The 20,323-nt window shown below is 34.4% G+C and overlaps 1 protein-coding gene across 4 annotated transcripts in view; it reads left to right on the plus strand.

The window, feature by feature from the left end:
• LOC127870707 (apoptosis-resistant E3 ubiquitin protein ligase 1-like) overlaps window positions 1-20,323 on the plus strand; it is a 132,970-nt gene that overhangs the window by 63,442 nt on the left and 49,205 nt on the right. For 3 of the 4 annotated variants that reach the window (XM_052413137.1, XM_052413138.1, XM_052413136.1), the window contains 2 exons: window positions 4,653-4,812; window positions 12,065-12,312. In XM_052413137.1, the coding sequence (XP_052269097.1) occupies window positions 4,769-4,812; window positions 12,065-12,312 (292 nt within the window). In that variant the 5' untranslated portion in view covers window positions 4,653-4,768. Of the gene's footprint in view, window positions 1-4,652; window positions 4,813-12,064; window positions 12,313-15,007; window positions 15,028-20,323 lie in introns of those variants that run through there. The other variant, XM_052413139.1, reaches the window with a different exon arrangement.

Here is a 20,323-nt window from a genome sequence, read left to right on the forward strand (position 1 = left end):
ACCCGCCCTGACGGACCTGTTAAAGAATTCAATGTTTGACCATTTTTTTAATTCTCTATTACAGTAGCCCAATATGGGCAGCTGATGACCCACTCAAACATTTGTGTAATTAAACATTTTATCCCAAAATGAAATTTATTCCTAGAAATGCGATAGCCCTATCAGTTTTATTGAAGCTTTCAATTGTGTAATTTGAGGACCAATTTGAGAAAAGAACAACACTTTTTTCCATGGGGAATGGGTCCCTATAACCTCATCATGAAAAAGACACCAGACTTCTAAATTTCTGTTTCACTTAATAAAATTTGCTTGGATCTGATATAACTTATTCCCAAAACAGGTGATCTTCATGTCGGAAAATAACCAATATGTAAAACTTTGTTAAATTAGAAACAAATTATTTTTTTTCCAAAATATCAACTGTAACAGGTTTATTTTACTTTAATAGATTGTGAAATGATGAAATAGATGTGTTTTTTACCAACCAGTCAAGCCATACCCGTAGCCAGGGGGGGTGCGTTGGGTGCGTTCGCACCCAATGATTTTGGAAAAGTAAAAAATTGTACTAATGTTGCACCCAACTTTATTTGACGCAAAAACGTTTTTTTCCAGGAACCAAGTGAGTCTTCGTATTTAAAGTGATATTTTGGGCATCTAGCAGTTTATAGGTGTCTATCGCAACCGTTGTTTATTTTGATGTTTTCACTTCATATACACTTATATTTGTTAATGCAGCATCAACATACTAATACAAGATCCTGGAAAGAAAACAATAAAGCATTTGAATATCATCTGTACTTTCGTTTGACAACTGATCATGCATGTACGATGTGAACCTAAATTTAGTTTTAGTGCAGATTCATTCATACGACACAAAGACACTATTTTGTTTTACGGATCGTTTCAGCTTAGAGGACTGGGTGAGTCACGTAAGAACATTTTAACTTACTCTTTTGACCTGTTAATTCTTTTCAGCTCAATTCAACGGTGAAACATGCCCATAATATCACTTTAAGTTTTTAAATAATGTTGTATTCAATATGCAACCGACAGGTCACCATATAATTAATATCTTGATTAAGTCATTTCCAAGAGTGTGATTTTTATTTACATGTTTTAACCGTAGAATTGTTGAAATCAACAGAAGTTGTGACAGCAAAATTTGAGAAGATCTTAGAAGCTGGTCCCCGCAAAACGGAATTTGAATCTTTGTTACAAATAGATATTTGTTTTCCGTATAATACAAAATTATTACCCTGGCACTCTAATCCATATTAAATTGATACTTATTTATAGATATTTGATACTAAATGACTATTGCCGAAGACTAATGAGTCACTGGTTAATAACTTCGCATTATACCATGATTTATAACAAGAACACATTGTGCACAGCATTTTCGACAGACTGAGTTGTCTTCTTGTTATATCCCGTACAACCATTTTCGGATACCTGCAAGGGTATTCCAACAAAAAATATCAGCTATGCTCCAGTCATGATAAAAAATTTTGTTGAATGACAAGAATACAAATCATTGTTACTAAGCAATGAAGCTTTCTTTTGTAGTTTACCAACACTTAATGGCATCTGTTCTATTCCACATACATAACTTTCCACAATGTTTTAATTATGTCAAACTGGACACTAAGAATGTCCTATTCTTAAACACTTACAGTTGTTGTAATGAATTTTAAACGTTATAACATTATGATCAGATGGACGTTAACGTTTAATTTTCATCAACTGTGACGAATCTTGAGCATATCATGGGCAAAAAAGTACATATTTTTTCTTCAACGTCCTGGTATACATTGTTAAGGACATTGAAGCCATAGGGCTAGTAGTTTGTGGATATAGGGTCTTAATGAAGCCTAAAGTGTTATGTGTTTCTGAAATTCGTTAAGAAAAATATAACTCATTTGTTAAAAATAGTTTTTAAAAAGTAACCAGGGATACGATTTTTTTTTCTTTTTAGTATCGATACATATTAGAGAAGACCCAGTTTTGTTAATCAGTGTTTGTTGTACAATACACTATTAGCACGTTTAGAGCAATGCAAGGCCTCTGGTACTATCAATAGTAGCAGACAAACAATTGTTTTGAAAATAAAAGTCAAGTATTTCCATTTAATTTGTTCGATTTATGAATGGAAGAATGTTGATATGGTAAAACACACCAATTTTATCAAGATACCAAGATTCCAATAAAAAATGATAATTTATACCATTCTTATTGTTGATTTTACATTCTATAAATTTGTTGTTGCATATGTAAACAAAGTGTGTGCGTGCATACTAATGTTTGTTAAACTGGTATAAAATGATGTATTTCCGTGACTGATCGAAAAGGTGGTTATTGAAAAACGTGGTGGGGAAAACATGTATTTTATATCATATTCATGTCGATCAGTCACAGAGTATGGTCAATGAAAGTGGAATTTCATATAAAGTGCTCTATAACTTCAGTCTCTTAATACAGCTAAAAAGTGACCAGAAAGCAGGAGTTTACGTTTCATTTTCAAAATTGTCTAGGGGGAGGACCTCCAAAGCCCCCGATTGCAGGAGGAACTACCCTTCCCACACATAACCCCATCGCCACTTCGTTGCTCTGCCTCAATAACAATCGTTGAATGCAAAAATGTGCAGCCCCCCCCCCCCTTTTCAAAACCCTGGCTATGGGCCTGCAAGCGAACTTCTTATATGTGCTAGTAACATAACAAGCTCAGAACTCTCAGAACCAATCAAATCCTGCGCAAGTTTCATGACATCTGCAAACATTTTTGTTGTTGAAATGAATTAGGGACCATATGGCCAAATTCGCCGACTATACGGCCTGTTTTCACTGATGTGCGGCCCAGATTCGTGGACCACGAGGCCCAGATTAGCGGACCATGTCTGAATTAATATTCATTTTGTGTTCCACTTCCTTCAATTTTTTATTAATAAATTTTATAAAATATTGAAGTTGCTGTTATGACATTGATGACAACATACGTACTTGTTTAAATTTGAACATTGGTGTACCATACAGATCATGTCTCAATCAATTAGTATTTTATGTTCATTCAAGATTGTGAAAATATATTTAATAAAAATAATTAAGTTGCAATAAACAGCAATTGTTCTTTTATTTTATCGTAAAATGAGGCAAATATTGATAAAATTGTAAATTCTTGTATTATTTTTCAACAATTTCAAGAGATGTGGGCAAACGAATTTACAAGAAGAAGGATATGACATGCAAACAAACAAAAAAACGATATAAAATATTTGTAAAATTATACATTTACAAAAAATTAGAGTGATCTATATACAAACAAAGGTACAAGAACAAGCATTTATTATATACAAGTAAGCAAACAGATTATATACCTTTACCATCAACCATTCACACATGTCTCCATACAATCTACAGCACTAATTCAGCAACACACTTGTACACATCTCTCTATATATAGAAACAAATGACAATCACATTGGGTGATATGTTTCCACAGCGTCCATAACATCATCACTTCCTGACTCTTCGTTCAACAACAGGTTTGTCTGTGTCTGTTCAATGACCATCGATCTATAAGGAACCCGCAGTTGTCCAATTTTATTAAAATAGATTTTATCCGTGAAAGTGCATGCTTGCCAAAGTTGTGTGATACCTACTGCTTAAATAAATAATTGATGACAAAATTAAAATGAGTTTCAAATCTGAGAATATGAATAACTTTATCGAAATAATCATGAACACAAATGTTTCGTTACCCGTTATTTTATTTTTTTAACAGATGCATAGTATCATAGTATGCACAGCATTCTATGTACATGCATGTGGTATTTCATGTATTAAAGTTATCTACATGACGTAAATCCATGTGGTCCGTATGGTCCGCAAATCTAGGCCTTATAGTGCGCAAACCTGGTCCATATTGTCCGCACATCTGGGCCATATGGGGTATGGTCTTTATTCCGTTGAAATGACATTTATTGCTTTCAATCTTTGTGATGCTTTCTAGCCAAAGCGAGGAACCAAACGTCGTTTGCCTGCTCCTTGACCTTGTGAACATATGATGCGAAAGAATTTAAGTTTTACCGATTACAAATGCGTGGATGACATTAAACATCGAGCGTTAATTTTCTTTATTAAAGCTTACTATTCTTATTAATGTTTAAATAATCCTTTACCGGCTTGGTGGAAAAGCCATTTACTGTATTTTTACTTGTTAAACATTTTGAATGTCATGATTATAGAAATAAACACAATAAAATGTATTTGATCTTGTTTGCTAAGAGAAGAACAAGTTCTGGTCAAATCTGGTGAGGTCCTGTAAATTAAAAAATTACTGGACCTCATGCCCTATAAGAACTTTTTGTCTTTTGCTTGCTATGATGTCCCCAAATTTGATTAAAACAACAGCAACACTGTTATCAATTAAAATTTGGGATTTTTTTCATTTCAATTGGTTTCAACTTTTTTGTGAGAAGAGTTCTATCTTCTAAAAGTCACAATAGACAACTGAATGACAAAGAAATAAAATAAACAGTCTCAGTAGAACAAATCTTAAGGGTGATCTCAAACATGCTTCCTGAGTGCTGATAGAACTTAAATCGATATTGTGGACACTTTACATCTATGCAACTTGCATTTCATTTTTATTGCAGAAATTTACAGTTTAGATGACCTGGTGCATTTTAAACCAGCGTTTCAAACACAGTTTAAAAAAGCGTCACAGTTCTTGGAGTCTGTGGAAAGCCTTCGCCATGAAATAGCATTGAAAATGTGGGTAATGGAACAGGGATTTGAAGACACATATGTCACCAAGTAAGTATTATGATAATTACTCTACAGATTGGCATTCTTTATGTTAATGGGGGCCTCATATTTGTTGCAATATTATTATTTTTAGACTCTTAATTTGGGCTGACCTTGAATATATTATAGTTTTCATGTTACTTAATTTATGTACAATGTTTTCAGAATTGATCATTAAGTTTTTGCCTAGGCCAGTTGGCTAGTTTTAAGTTGGTAGGAAAAGTTCATGAACAACCATTGTTAAATGTTTCCTCAGAATTACAGCGAAAAAAATAACCCAGTTTGTTAATACACTCTATAACACTTTTATTGTCTCCTACCAGTGAAACTGGAGGGGACTTATGGTTTTCGCTCTGTCAGTCTGTCTGTCTGTCAGTATGTCCGTCACACTTTTCTGGATCCTGCGATAACTTTAAAAGTTCTTTATATTTTTTATGAAACTTGAAAAATGGATAGATGGTTGCTTTGGCAACAAATATATATATTTTTTAAATAATCTGACAATGGTGGAGTTTCAACGGTAGGGGACAATATTGCTTGGCAATCTCTTGTTTATTGTATATTTGTTCCATATGTGACAACATTAATTATGGAAAGACAAGCTTATTGTTAGGAAGGTGTGTGTCCGGTCCCCAAATTAGCTAGGCGGCATATGTCCGTGTGCGCATTAGTTTAGGAAAGCAGATAACAGCCTGTGCTTTATATTTTGGGAGGGTAATTGTCCAGGAGTGCATACGGCCGGCTTCTATTCAAATTTTGAGTTTCTGCGTAATTAACAATCTGTCGGTCGGGGGTTGCCCTTTATATTTATCTCATGGTGTATAGCCCCATGAATGTTGCCCCATAATTTGTAATGAATTTATAGCTCGATCCATTATACAAGTGTCGGAGAAAAAGTTTTCTGGTTAAAGCTCACCAGTAGATAAACTCATTGCTAAAATTTGATGAGGGTGGACAAAAGCTCATCTATGCTTTTACTACCCTGGACAAAAGCGTATCGTTTTCTAGAGTCCTCGACAAAAGCTCACCCGTCTGTTTTGAATCCAGGAAAACGTTCACCCCAGACATTCGATCACTGATATACAAGTGAACATTGACGGTCGACCATGTTCCTTATTCTTAATAATTTTGGCTTGAATGTTTTACAAGGGCTGATGGAAATTAATATATAAAAATGTAAAATAATGTAAAATATTTAATTTTATATATAATTGGACAAAACAATTTCATAGGTACATTAAAACGAAACCAAAGTCGTAATACAAACACTTAATACATGCAGAAAATGCAAAATACATACACAAAACCAGAAAATGTAAAAGCAAGAAGTATATATTATAAAAATAATTGGTCAGCAAATGTCTGAGCGTTTTGTGTTGGGTTACAATTGATGAATGAGTTATGAGCTTTTGACAGCTGCTCTGAAACTCGGACTCAATATAAACCGCTGATAGGAATAATACAGGTGAGCTTTTTTGGCCAACCCCCCCATAAAATATTATTGATGAGCTAATTACCAGGTGTTTCCTTACTGTATAGTTTGTACAAAAAAATTGTATCGCTTTCTTAATATTTACCACAGATATGGACTTCAAAGAGTGTCACGCATATTAGTTTCACGCATGATTTGACCGAATAGTGCTAAAACTTAAATGAAATTTCAAAAAAATTGAAAAAAATGTTTTTATGGTACCTTTATTGATATATAAGATACATAAATTGCAGATCATATCACAAATTGATAGCAATTCTTAATTTGCAGGGATACATTATACAGGGATGCCAAAATTGCATGCCTAATGTTTCCTGGATGATTTTTTGTCATAAATGTGAAATTTTTCTACCAAGTTATCCAAGCTTCAAGCACAATTTATGCCCTTATGTTTGGGTATTAACACACCAAACTCCCTCTTAACATAATTACTATATGCTGCGTTTTAGATATATAAGTTCCGTAGTTTTAGAGATGTTAAGGAAAATACAATAAAGAATATATGTGTCTTGTTCTGAGAAAACTGGGCTTAATTCATGTGCGTAAAGTGTTGTCCCAGATTAGCCTGTGCAGTCCGCACAGGTTAATCAGGGACGACACTTTCCGCTTTAATGGTATTTTTAGTTTCAAGGAAGTCCCTCCTTACCGATAATAAAGTTTAGGCGGAAAGTGTCGTCCCTGATTAGCCTGTGCATTCTGCCTGGGATGACACTTTACGCACATGAATTAAGCCCAGTTTTCTCAGAACACGACAAATATGTATAATATTACCAGCATAAGCTTATGCCAACATGGTATTTTATAACTGTGATAACCTAATTCTTTGCGTATAAATATTCTGTATACATACTATAAACGTTTTCCATTTTATAATCATGGCCAAAGACTCGACAAATACGATAAATAATGTAAATATACTTCATCATCTTTCATAGCCAAATAGGTTTTAAAAAGGATTGCAATAATTGCATGCTCATTTGAAAAGTGCCTATACATTTTATTTAAATTATCCAAACATGACATATTATGATTGTATATGTATTAACAGAACAACTAAAACATTGTGCATCATAATAAAATACATTACACTTCAACACTTAGAAAAAGCAAAACCAAAATTTAATCACTGTGCAATCATACATGTAAGGCCACAACTTTTTTATTTATTGGTTTACACTTTTTTTTTTTGGAAAAGGGTCCATCGGGCGGTCGAAACAAAAATCATTTAATAGAAAAAAAAGAAAGAAACCCTATGACACCAGGATTTTTTTTTTAAAGCCATATTCAAAGTGTGCACTTAAAGCGGCCATTTGCAATATCCGACTGGTTTACATTATATGCGTTTTGATAATCGAGCACGATGTCCAATATTATGAGAGATCCGGATATTTTTTTCTCTTATGGGATTACTGCCCCAAAGATGAAATAAACAATGGGCACTTTGCAAAAATGAATGGGCACTTCTCAAGATTTATTTCGGGTAAAAATTTATCAGACAATAATCAGCATCAGTAAATTTATGACCCCATCAAATTTATTTTAAGTCTGTGACGCAGCTATATTGTTTAACATTTTAATTATATTAAACAAACCCGATATTATAGTAGATAAAAAAGTATTACCATGCAATTTGATAATTAGTATAAATAATCCAATAAAACACTGCCATTATTTACGATATATGTGTAAAGTAATTATGTAAACACGGGCGTCCGCCATAGTTAGGAGTTGTACAGAAAGTTTGTAAATCGGAACTAATCGGAATATCTCAGAAAATCATTGATAAATGTATTCGTAGAGTCAATGCTTAGGGCCAAGTAATTTTGGCAAATCGGAACTCAACTTGCGTAAAACACTTGCTCAATTAACTGTCCAACTCCACCTCCGTTCTCTCCAAAAGATTATAAGGTGGTGCTATGCACGTATTATTCTTTAATTGGGCGATTGCCATTGAGGAACAAACACACAATTGGTTTGGCATGTTGATTGCTAGACAAAGAAAGCCAATTTTGTTGTCGCTTTATTGCTTCAGACAGAAAGCGGCTTCCCTTTGATGACATCAAACTGTCAATTCACACAGACTGCAAATTTCCGGAAGACTTTAACTGACTCTTTGTTTACAATTCCAGAATAAAAAAACTTGCTTACATTAAACTTTGGATTAAATTATCAAAATAAAGCAAAATAGAAGTTGAAAAATATGATTAAATTAATTCGTGTCAGTTCAAATAAGATGTTTTGCGTTGTAAATCAACGAGTTTTCATGACAACATCAACTTTAACAAACATTACCGGGACGACACAGAGATCGATCTACCTCGATTTTTTCATGAACAATCTCATAAGAGCAAACAAATAATTTGTGTACGAGAAGTTTATCTTATATTAGATTTATGCAACGGGAATCGCATTGCGTAATGGAGCGCATCGAATTACGACAATGATGCGTAGTTTTTCGTTTTAATGGGAGAAGAACGCACTGCGCACCTTTATCCCGATCAGTTTGTACTTGCTTGAATTTAATCGCAACCGTACTCAAACCGGATTGTTTTTTTTCTCGTTTTGCTCCTTTTTCAGTGCGGTCGGAAATAAAATATTTTAAAAAGACGATTTTACGATATTTTTTTTTCCCCATTTTCCAAAAATTAGGGTCGGCGGTTTTGTAATCCAAGAAATATAAAAGTTGTGAAATTTAAAAAAAAGGAATAGTATCTAAAAGGTTTTTAATTATTTAAAGGTTTGTTGTTCATAATTACTTGATATTAGGTGGCTATTCAAGAATTTTTATACTATTCCTCCTTATCTAGCCTGGTTATCAGTATCAATAACATATTCAGTTGCTCATATGGCAAATTATAGAATGTATCCAAAGTAAAAACTGTATTTTCATTTTGAAAACCCACATTAATGAGTTTTTCTGGCAACTTGTAAGTGGACCATCCACAGTGTCATGTGAGATTTCAACAACCCTAAGTACAATTATAGCTTTTTATGCCCCCCTTCGAAGAAGAGGGGGTATATTGTTTTGCACATGTCTGTCCGTATGTCCGTCCACCAGATGGTTTCCGGATGATGACTCAAGAACGCTTAGCCTTAGGATCATGAAACTTCAAAGGTACATTGATCATGACTCGCAGATGACCCCTATTGATTTTGAGGTCACTAGGTCAAAGGTCAAGGTCACGATGACCTGAAATAGTAAAATGGTTTCCGAATGATAACTCAAGAACGCTTATGCCTAGGATCATGAATCTTCATAGGTACATTGATTATGACTCGCGGAGGACCCCTATTGATTTTCAGGTCACTAGGTCAAAGGTCAAGGTCACAGTGACCCGAAATAGTAAAATGGATTCCGGATGATAACTCAAGAACACTTATGCCTAGGATCATGAAACTTCATAGGTACATTGATCATGACACGCAGATGACCCCTATTGATTTTCAGGTCACTAGGTCAAAGGTCAAGGTCATTTGAAAAAAAATTATGAGCTATTGTCATCACCTTGGCGTCAGCGTCCGGTTAAGTTTTGTGTTTAGGTCCTCCTTTCTCATACAGTATCAAAGCTATTGCATTCAAACTTGGTACACTTACTTACTATCATGAGGGGACTGGGCAGGCAAAGTTAGATAACTCTGGCATGCATTTTGACAGAATTATGTGCCCTTTTTATACTTAGAAAATTAAAAATTTGGTTAAGAAAAAAGTATACTTTTTGCGATTGGGAATAAAGCCGAATTTCGGCTATATAAGTGGGCAAAAAAACAACCTGCCTAGGATCATGAAACTTCATAGGTACATTGATTATGACTGGCAGATGACCCCTTTTGATTTTCAGGTCACTAGGTCAAAGGTCAAGGTCACAGTGACTCGAAACAGTAAAATGGTTTATGGATGATAACTCAAAATGCTTATGCCTAGGATCATGAAACTTCATAGGTACATTGATATTGACTGGCAGATGACTCCTATTGATTTTCAGGTCACTAGGTCAAAGGCCAAGGTCACAGTGATTCGAAACAGTAAAATGGTTTCCGGATGATAACTCAAGAATGCTTACGCGTAGGATCATGAAACTTCATAGGTACATTGATCATGACTGGCAGATGACCCGTATTGATTTTCAGGTCACTAGGTCAAAGGTCAAGGTCGCAGTGACAAAAAACGTATTCACACAATGGCTGCCACTACAACTGACAGCCCATATGGGGGGCATGCATGTTTTACAAACAGCCCTTGTTCACAATTAGTTCAATATGCTAGGACTTGTTCCTGAGGTTACGGATTTTATTGTTACCTTAGCCTTGCAAACAAATTGTTAAAACAATACCTCTTTTACTATTGTATTTGTTATAAATTTGCCAAATGTAATACTAAATTTGACATTTTACTTTCCAAGTACAATGTTTCCTTAAAATGGTGATTAACAAACGGGAAATCACGGCAACATTTTTGGCTCTCCTAAGCACAACAGTCCATTGTGAATCATGTGTTTAGAATTATATATATTTACCCAGTGAAATACTAAGAGGCCAAATAAATAATCCCCATAAAACAAACACTGAATATTTGTTTCAATGATATCTTGGATGAGTTTGAAATTGAGTCAAATGAGGTCAAAAACTAGATCACCAGATCAAGCCTTCAACACTTGGTTTCTGTGATCTAAGGTGAGCACTTAAGTGCCATCATGTCCCTTTTGTTTTATTTTATAACTGTTATTTATTTTGACTATTGCAAATATCACATATGTGTCAGTCAATACGCTTGATGTCTTTATACGCCCTTTTTTCAAAACGAGAAGTATGATAGTTTCATCCTTGGCGAGCGGGCGGGCAGCAGCAGCGTCCACAGCAGTGTCCGCTCTCTAATTCAAATAGTTTTATCCGATCTTCACCAAACTTGGTCAGAGGTTGTATGTAGACAATATCTAAGTCAAGTTCGAATATGGGTCATGCCTGGTCAAAAACTAGGTCACAACGTCACTTAGTTCATTTCAAGGATTTAGCATGGTGTCCGCTCTCTAATTGAAGTAGTTTTCAGCCGATCTTCACCAAACTTGGTCAGAAGTTGTATTTAGACAATATCTAGGTCAAGTTCGAATATGGGTCATGCCGGGTCAAAAACTAGGTCACGGGGTCACTTAGTGCATTTCAAGGATTATGCATGGTGTCTGCTCTCTAATTGAAGTACTTTACATCCAATCTTCACCAAATTTGTCAGAAGTTGTGTCTAAATGATATCTAGGTCAGGGTCATGCCGGGTCAAAAACAAGGTCACTTAGTGCATTTCAAGCATTAAGGATGGTGTCCGCTCTCTAATTAAAGTAGTTTTCATCCGATTTTCACCAAATTTGGTCAGAAGTTGTGTCTAGATGATATTGAGGTCAAGTTCAAATATGTGCTGCTTAATTTTCAAAAATATATCATTTTAGTTTAAACCTATTTATTTTAGCTTGATTGCATGGAAAGCCTCAGGCTTATTGAAACCATCTCGAGTCTGTTTCCTGGGCCTAGAACCAGTACTTGGTGTCTTTGGGGGAGATCTAAAGAACACTCTTACAGTCGCTAGGTGGACGCCATATCCATTACAACACGGCGACCTGTATAAAATATATAAAAATTTATCATTTTGCCACTCAAATGGTTAAGTTATCAAGTTGTCCAAAACCTTCAAGCAGGTGTATCTTGTGACAGTTTGGCACTCTTGTTTTACCAAATTGGACAAATCTGTGAAAAAGTCCTAATTAATACATAACTTTTTTGAAGACTTACCAGGCACAGTGTTGTTGGGCTCCGACAGCTTCATGCCTTGAGCGACGATGACATGATGCGCATTGCGGCAGATGATAAATCATTGAATGAGTACAAGATGCTCCAGAAATGTGTGAAAAAACTGAGGACATATGGCTCAGATGTGAATCAAGTTGAACAAGACTTCCTGGACCATCACAAGTTTGGCTATGTACCTGATGCCCGTTCCCATGTTTATTCTGGCTGGACTGTCATTGTTATGGGTAAGATTATTGAAAGTAATTATTGATATTTTTGTATGTCCTGCATAATTTGAGAGGCATTTAGAATTGCACTTGTCCTTCCATGACATACATACATACATCATGGCCTTGTAGTGTACTCTTAATAACCAGGCTGCAGGATCACTTTGTGGGGTTCCTCCTTTTAACTTTAATGGACGTAAACACGATGGTAAGTGGTGCTTATTTTCAAATAATTTTTTAATACCATTTTTCATAAGAATTTCAACTAGTGCATAAAAGACAGATTTTTATGCTGCTTATGGCAATGCCAAATACATTCGAATTAATTTATTTAATAAGCCTGTGTTCTTGTTCAAAATTCAATGTGTACTACACTGTTATGCTTCACGCAACGTGAAATTTTGTCACTGATTTCAGATGTATTCAAGGATTTATTTTAATAGCTTAAGATATGGGCACAAACTGGAAAAAAACTGTCTTTCGTGCACAAAAGATTTTTGCAAATGTATTTCAACTTGAGATATTTGCAAAAATAAAGTTCTTAACGGTGTGATTACATTCTGTCCAGCCCGTGTGTAAACCCCTAAAAAAACGTTGATTCTGCACCCTGTAAAAGCTGGTAGGATATTGCTCAAACTTTCACAGTAGAATGACCTTAACCTGTAGATGTTAATAAAGGAAGGAAGGTTGAGATTTTTAAATATCTGTTGTGGGTCATCTGTGTCTTTAAGAATTCTAGTTGCGTACATTTTTGCATTCTAACCGTTGTTATGAGTTGGATAACCCTTAAAAACTGTCAGCTGCTACATCACAGACGACAACACATTTGATTATGAGGATTTTGCTAACTACAAACAAAAGTTAACGTTTTCCAAAGATTAATGCATGTTTTTTCATATGTCAAAACATTTAACTGGGAAGATATATTCTTGTCAGGACTGTGTGTATTTTTAGCTTGTTTTTAATGAAAGTGCAAGCTTGTGTAATCATGTATTCATTTATTTTAAAATGTATATTAATGATATGTTTTATTATACAGGACTTAATCTTTCATGGCTTTTTTTTAGATTTCAAACTTATTTCCCAGAAATGCCTAACTGATTCTTCTATTGTTGAACATCGCCACCACAGAATGGCATGACTTACATTTAAGAATTGAATAGCATTTTTCTGCATTTCATCCGTGTATGAACTGTCGGGAAAATGACGCCTAATTTGCATAAACGTTGACGACGTTTATGCATAAATAAGTTGTATTTTTCCTGACAGTTCATACACAGATGAAATGCAGAAAAATGCTATTCAATTCTTATAATTACAACACAAAATGATCTAAAAGCTGAAATTCTATTGTGGTAAGGGTCATAAAAGTCCTTTTTTATCTAGCGTATGAATCTATTTTCAGTTTCCGTTTCATCTTCGTGAAATGGGTATACCGTTGAAGTTCACGCAAAAAATATAACGTCATTTCGCTATTGACCAATAAAAAACAACGCAATTAAGTTTCACGCAAAACATAACGTCATTTTGGCAACTTGTTTATGACCAGAAAGTAGCACAATGAATATTCATGTTTAAATTTGAAGTGGGTTCATCGGAAAATGAAAAACAGGTCACGTGAACAAATTATCCAATCAGAATGCAGCATTCACATGAAAGTGACAGAAGTTGTAATTATTTAGCATAACAATATGTTTGTGTCAGATTACTCTTACTGCCTCAAAATGCTTCATCCCATTCTGAATAGTCATTGTTACATTGAGTTAAAGAATTTTATCAGAAGTTCCACCAAATTATGTTATTTGATTGTAATCACATGTTTGCCAGGGTTTATGGTCGTGTATAGAATATATTTTTTCTTTAACAAAATTTACCAAATCTTCATATTATAAATGACTGCTAGAATTTATTTGAGGGAAATGGGTCTAATGCATAAAAAGTATTCCCAGATTAGCCTGTGCAGTCATAACAGACTTATAAGGGACGACATTTTCCACCTTTTCATGTTTTTTTTTGGCTAAATGAAGTAGCTTCTTAGAAAAAAAACAGTTAAAACAGAAACTGTCATCCCTGGTGTGACTGTGCGGACCCTTTGTGATATTACTTCTCACAATCATAAAGTTCCTAAATAACCGCAATGATTTGCTCTTTGTTCCAAAGGAATTAAATTAACAATGCCTGTATTATGTCAATCCTGCACCCAATACACTGCTTTAGTAATTGTGTCAAATCGACCATAAAACCATGAGATATTTCTCTGAAAAATTGCTGTAAAAGTATCCTAATAATTTTTCTGCCATAAAATCTTCCATCTCAAGTATTGCCAGTGACAAAATGAGGATTGAGTGTGAAACAGATGTAACTGCTTAACATGTCAATATGGTATAATTCAGTTTTGTGCTCAGCTATCAAAATGGCAGCACAAAGCAGGCCACTGAAGAGTGGCACGATTATTTTGGCTTGTGAGAGAAATCAATATAAGCATGTTTGATGGATTCTTTTGCTATACAACAGTTTTGCTCGTCTTAAGTAAGATGGATGTATTGGAATGTGTGTGAATCGTGTTCGTTTTCATATCATCTATCGGAAAATGATGATAGCATGCAGCAGGCATGTTAAAGGCTATTTATGGCTTGTGCAACTATTTGGATTTAATGCAAGAATCTTTAATTTCATTCAAGGAATTTAAATTATAATGACTTTCTGAATTGAGAATTTAACAGGATTCAAAAGGTAACTTTACCAGTATTTAAGTAGTTTGTAAGGTTTCATTGGATAGAAAGTGCTGAGAAAACAGTTATGTCTATTGGGTTGATATTGTTGTTTTTTTTAACAAAATTTATAGTCCATCATGTTTTGTTGTAAGTATTTTTAATATTGACACTGATGAAGAGGTACTTGGCACTGTCACTAAGAATGTTTCCAAATGTTCCCAGGGTATTGACTCCAATGTAATGACTAATTGAAACGCTTAATTGTTACATAGATGGTTATCTGGTCGGTACGGATTCCGGATAGTGCCACCTATAATCTCGCCCTTGTTTCATCAAGGGCGACACACAATACACGATATTTTGCGCTACAGTATATCGCATATAAAAGTGTGACGGTCGTGTTTATAAAGGGCAACAGTCGTGTTCAAAGGGCGATGGTTGTGTTCAAAGGGCGAGATATCGCATATAAAAGGGCGACGTTCACTTTCATAAAGGGCGACGGTCGTGTTCAAAGGGCAACGGTCGTGTTCAAAGGGCGAGACATTGCATATAAAAGGGCGACTGTTGCACAAGGGTGATATTTTGTGTTAAATATATTGTGTGTCGCCGTGACTGTCGCGCAAAATATCGTGCTTCGCCCTTGATGAATAAAGGGCGAGATTATAGATGGCACTATCCCGTAGGTCGGTAAAATCACAACTATGCAATTATTTATTATATTGTAGTTCAAATTTAGCTCAATGGTACTTAGCATTATCCTTTATTCCATTAAACAAAGGTTTAGCTATTCATATACAAGTATTGCTTGTTGTTAATTCTGTTCAATAATAGAATACTTTCAGGTTTAATTTTAAGACATATATTTCATTATGCTAAAATAATGGCAAATTTAAAATGTATGCATTTTTAGTTTGCAAAGGATACTCATCTTCTAGCTTGTGCTTTCTGTAAATTATATGTATACCATATATAATATTTAACCAGTTTGTTTCACAATGTTGAAAAAACTGCTTATTTATGAGCTTGGGGTTCAACAGGTTTGTTTCTGGTAAATAAGCTTAGTTTGGTGTATTTTTTTTCATTCAAAATTGGGTCCGGTAATCGGCCCCATTCCCAATGGGAACAAGTTTATATTTTTCCCAAATGAGAGCTAAAAATTCTAAGGTTTTAAAACAAAATAATATAATTTTTAATGTAATTTTTTAGATCTCAATATTTTGTTCATCTCCCATCCATTTTAATTGAACCTTAATAAATATAATACTGAAAGCACTAGCATTCTCATTTTTGAAGCCTTTTTAAGAAAAACAACAACAACACTAATTTCCCAATTTTAGTCAAAACAACATAAATTTTCCCAATCCAAATGCACCCAACCCATTCCCAAAATGGTGAAAAAAATGCACTGGTTTGTATTGGACGGTCTTGATGAAAACTTGGATATAAAGAAAGCTTGCATGGAGGCGTAACGGGTATTTTGGATAATTTGGGTCTTGGTCACAGTAACTGAAAATACAAATGCAGTTTTTGCTCAATTACTTTAGTTTGCATTGAGATATTGCACTGAAACTGTATGTGCAGTTAGTGAGTATGCAAACCTTGCCTGAGATAACATTTTGAGAAAGTCACATCACAGTCAATGTCAATATACATAAAAGTAAAAAAAAGGCAAACAGTTGTTTTCAGTAAAAAAAATTACTTTACAATGACATTCTGTTGTTTTTTTAAACTTTGGATTCCTTAAGTATTCTGGATACCAAGCTTTGGATTGTAGTTAGGGCGTGTTGGGTCATGGTCAAGTTAACTGTTACTCAAAACAGAAGAACAGTTTCTGCTTATTAAGTTGAGTTTTGATGGATGTTTTACTCTGAAATTGTATCGGTAGGAAGCTTACATGCATAATTAGCTTGGGCTTTCATTTGTCGTCAGTCAGGTTTAGGTCAAGGTATCTGTTGCTTTAAATAGAAAACCAGCAAACAGTTTATTTCTAGTCAATACATTTTATATGCATGTACAGTTACCAATCCTGATTGAAACTTAATATAGCAACCTTGCAAGAATGTCTTTGCTAGGAATTGTATATGGGTCTAGACAGGTCAACCTCAAGGTCACTTTCAAAAAATAGAAAAACGGTTTCTGCTCAATAAGTTGAGTGTTATGGCAGTATGGCAAAGAAGTGTGTTTGTAAACAGATTGCATACAGATCTACCTTTAGGTTGCATTGGGGAACAGTTGGCTCAAAGTCCTGGTCGCAGTTTCAAAAATATTTAAAAGGTTTCTGCTCAAAAAGTCGAGTTTTCATGATGCCATGGAGGTATTGTGATGAAATGTTGTGCATTGAAAGTATACATGCAGACCTAAAATGGGATTTTATAAGGGACCAGTTGTGTCATGGTCGAGGTCATTGTTTCTTATAAATGAAAATTGATTACAATAATAGAACATATTATGATTACATTATGACGTTTTTACTGAAATTTCTGTTGGTAGTTTACATGCAGGCCTAGCTAAAGATGTCAAATGTAGCCAGTCAAATCACATTTAAAGTATCTGTAACTAAAATTAGAAAAAGTTGTTTCTGCTCAATAACACCAGATTTAAAGGAGGAATAGTACTGACATTTTGTGTGCAGTTAGCTTATCACATACCTTACTAAGCCTTGGATTGCATTTTTCATTAAAAAAAATTGATGAATAAGTAAAGTTTTGAAAACCTGATTTTCGTAGCGTTGCCAAAAGGATTCTTCGTTTATATAATGCTTATCTGTACAATGAACATTGTAAAATAATAAGTAGTTGATAGTTCCCATGAATAGTCCTGTAGTTAATCATAATAATTGTTTTCATTTCTGATACCACAATGACATTTAAAGGAAGTTTATTTGTCACATAATATAATAAACTTCCTTTTAAACAGACATTGGTGTGTGTTGGGAAATTATCAATTTCCATCTTAAATGTTATTGGATACATGTATGTAATTTGATATTTGGCCAAATTATCTACATGATAGACTATTTATATGAGTCTCTGGTAGAGTTTGATACATGTGCGGCAATTTAAATGTCCTCTCAGATTAGCCTTTGCAGTCCGAACAGGCTGATCAGGTGGTGGGTGCAAAGAAGAGGCAGATTCTTCTAACAAAAAAATTCATTTAAAGTGGCAAATGTTGTCACTGATTAATCTGTTTGACTCCACAGGCTTATCTAGGGATGGCACTTCACCCACATGCATTAAGCCAGGTTTTCCCAGAGCAAACTTCATATAGAAACTAGTTGAAGCTATCCTGGGAATGCTTAAACATTAAATGGATGACTAGCACTTGAGAGCATTCCACTGTCAGCTAAGAATCATTAGCAGCAGTTTATCAACCAAATGGATTGCCTGTCCCAGAAGTCACTTGGAGTTTAGTGGTTGCAATGAATAATGAGCATGAGGGATTCAGTAATTGATATTTCCAACCAAGTTCAACCTTATTATTTCATGCCTTTTTGTTATTTTATTGTATTATGTTTGAACTTCATGGTAAGATCATTCAAGGTTTTACAGAATGTGTGACAGAATGAATGCCTCCACAAATGTCAATCACATTCAGATTATAGTCCTCAATAATATTCAATTATTGCTCATGGACATCAAATACTTAGCAGTTTGCTACATTTGATATAAAAGAGCATGTATGTACGTTTTGTTTTTTATTTCTTAAAATGACACATAAAGTTACATGTTTATTATTTTCTAGATTTATGGAAATGAATCCTTTTATGATAGCTGAGGAGAAATTTAAACTGTTCATAGTAAATTCAGTTTAGCAATTTTTTTCAAATCTGATCTCAGAATGCAAAGGTTTAAAGGTCTTAAAATACAAAGGGCATTTTCTAGGCAAAATTATAAATAAAACAACGTGTCATTTTATTATACACTTTTATTAATTAGTATTATTCTAAAGACGTTTTTTTCCTCCCAAATAAAATGCAAACAGTCCCCTGTAAAATGCACACAGTTAAAACATGGTAGGCCATGTTTCAAAACAAGGTTAACCATGTTTTACAGACTTTGCTTGAACTCAAAGAATCTTCATTGACCACATTGTCTATTTTAGCCCTAAAACTATATTCAATGGTCACAGTCAGAGCCATAGTTACAATGACCAGGACTATTAATGTTTCATGGCCCTGTAACTGATTTGAGAGTGTCTCCATAAGCCTGCTTTGTTCACAGGAAACTGACTCAAGAGTTAAGACGCTTAGATTTTTGAAGATACTGGAGTTTTAATGACTATACTGAGATTTGAAAATTATACAGTAATAAAGTAATCAGTTCAGACTGAAATCATTTGGACTTTACCCACTGATGTTTGTATATTTTAATGTATTATTTTTAGTGTCTTACATTTAAAAATTAAAGCATAGCAAATTATATGACAATATATATGTATATAAAATACTTCGATTAAAGGAAAATGCTGTGACCGCTCTGACTTAAATAATATGTATATTGCTGCATTCTTTACTGTTCATAATCAACCCACCAGTTGTCAGCAACAAAAACAAAATATTCCACCATTATTAAGCAGTACAAACAATTCATAATTTTATTATACCCCCACAAACGAGGTCTGTCGGTCCGTATTAAGTGTCCACTCTCTAATTGAAGTTGTTTCCATCCGATCTTCACCAAACTTGGTCAGATGTTGTATCTAGATGATGTCTTGGTCAAGTTCGAATATGGATCATGCTAGGTCAAAAATTAGGTCATGGGGTCACTTAGTGCGCTTTAAACATTCAGAATGGTGTCCGCTCTCTAATTCAAGTAGTTTCCATCCAAGCTTCACAAAGCTTGGTCAGAAGTTGTATCTAGATGATGTGTAGGTCAAATTTGAACATGAGCCATGCCGGGTCTAAACCGAGGTCACGGGGTCGCTAAGTGCGTTTTAAACATTGAGCATGGTGCCCGCTGTTTTTTTTTTAGACAACGTGCAAAATAATCTGTGTCAATGCTGCATGTGGATGTATTTGTCTAGTCTGTGACAAAGCTCTAGTTCAATTTAAACTAATGAGTACTCATGAATGTGCTCAGTTTCCTATATATGACTTAACCCTTTCCCACACAGAAGCTAAGTGAAGATGGCTATGTGAAAACAGCATAAAACCAGAAGAGCCTGTGAGTAACTCGCATTCTGTTCAGGTTGTATGCTGTTTGCTGCCCATCAGTATCTAAATGTAAGGGTTGGAAGCCTATATAACTCGAATTTAGTGAGAAAGGAATTAATTAAATTTACATTTCTATGGGAATATAATTCGTTAAAATACGTAT

The sequence above is a fragment of the Dreissena polymorpha genome, chromosome 3 (genome assembly GCF_020536995.1).
Source record: "Dreissena polymorpha isolate Duluth1 chromosome 3, UMN_Dpol_1.0, whole genome shotgun sequence".
Classification (NCBI taxonomy): Eukaryota; Metazoa; Mollusca; class Bivalvia; order Myida; family Dreissenidae; genus Dreissena; species Dreissena polymorpha.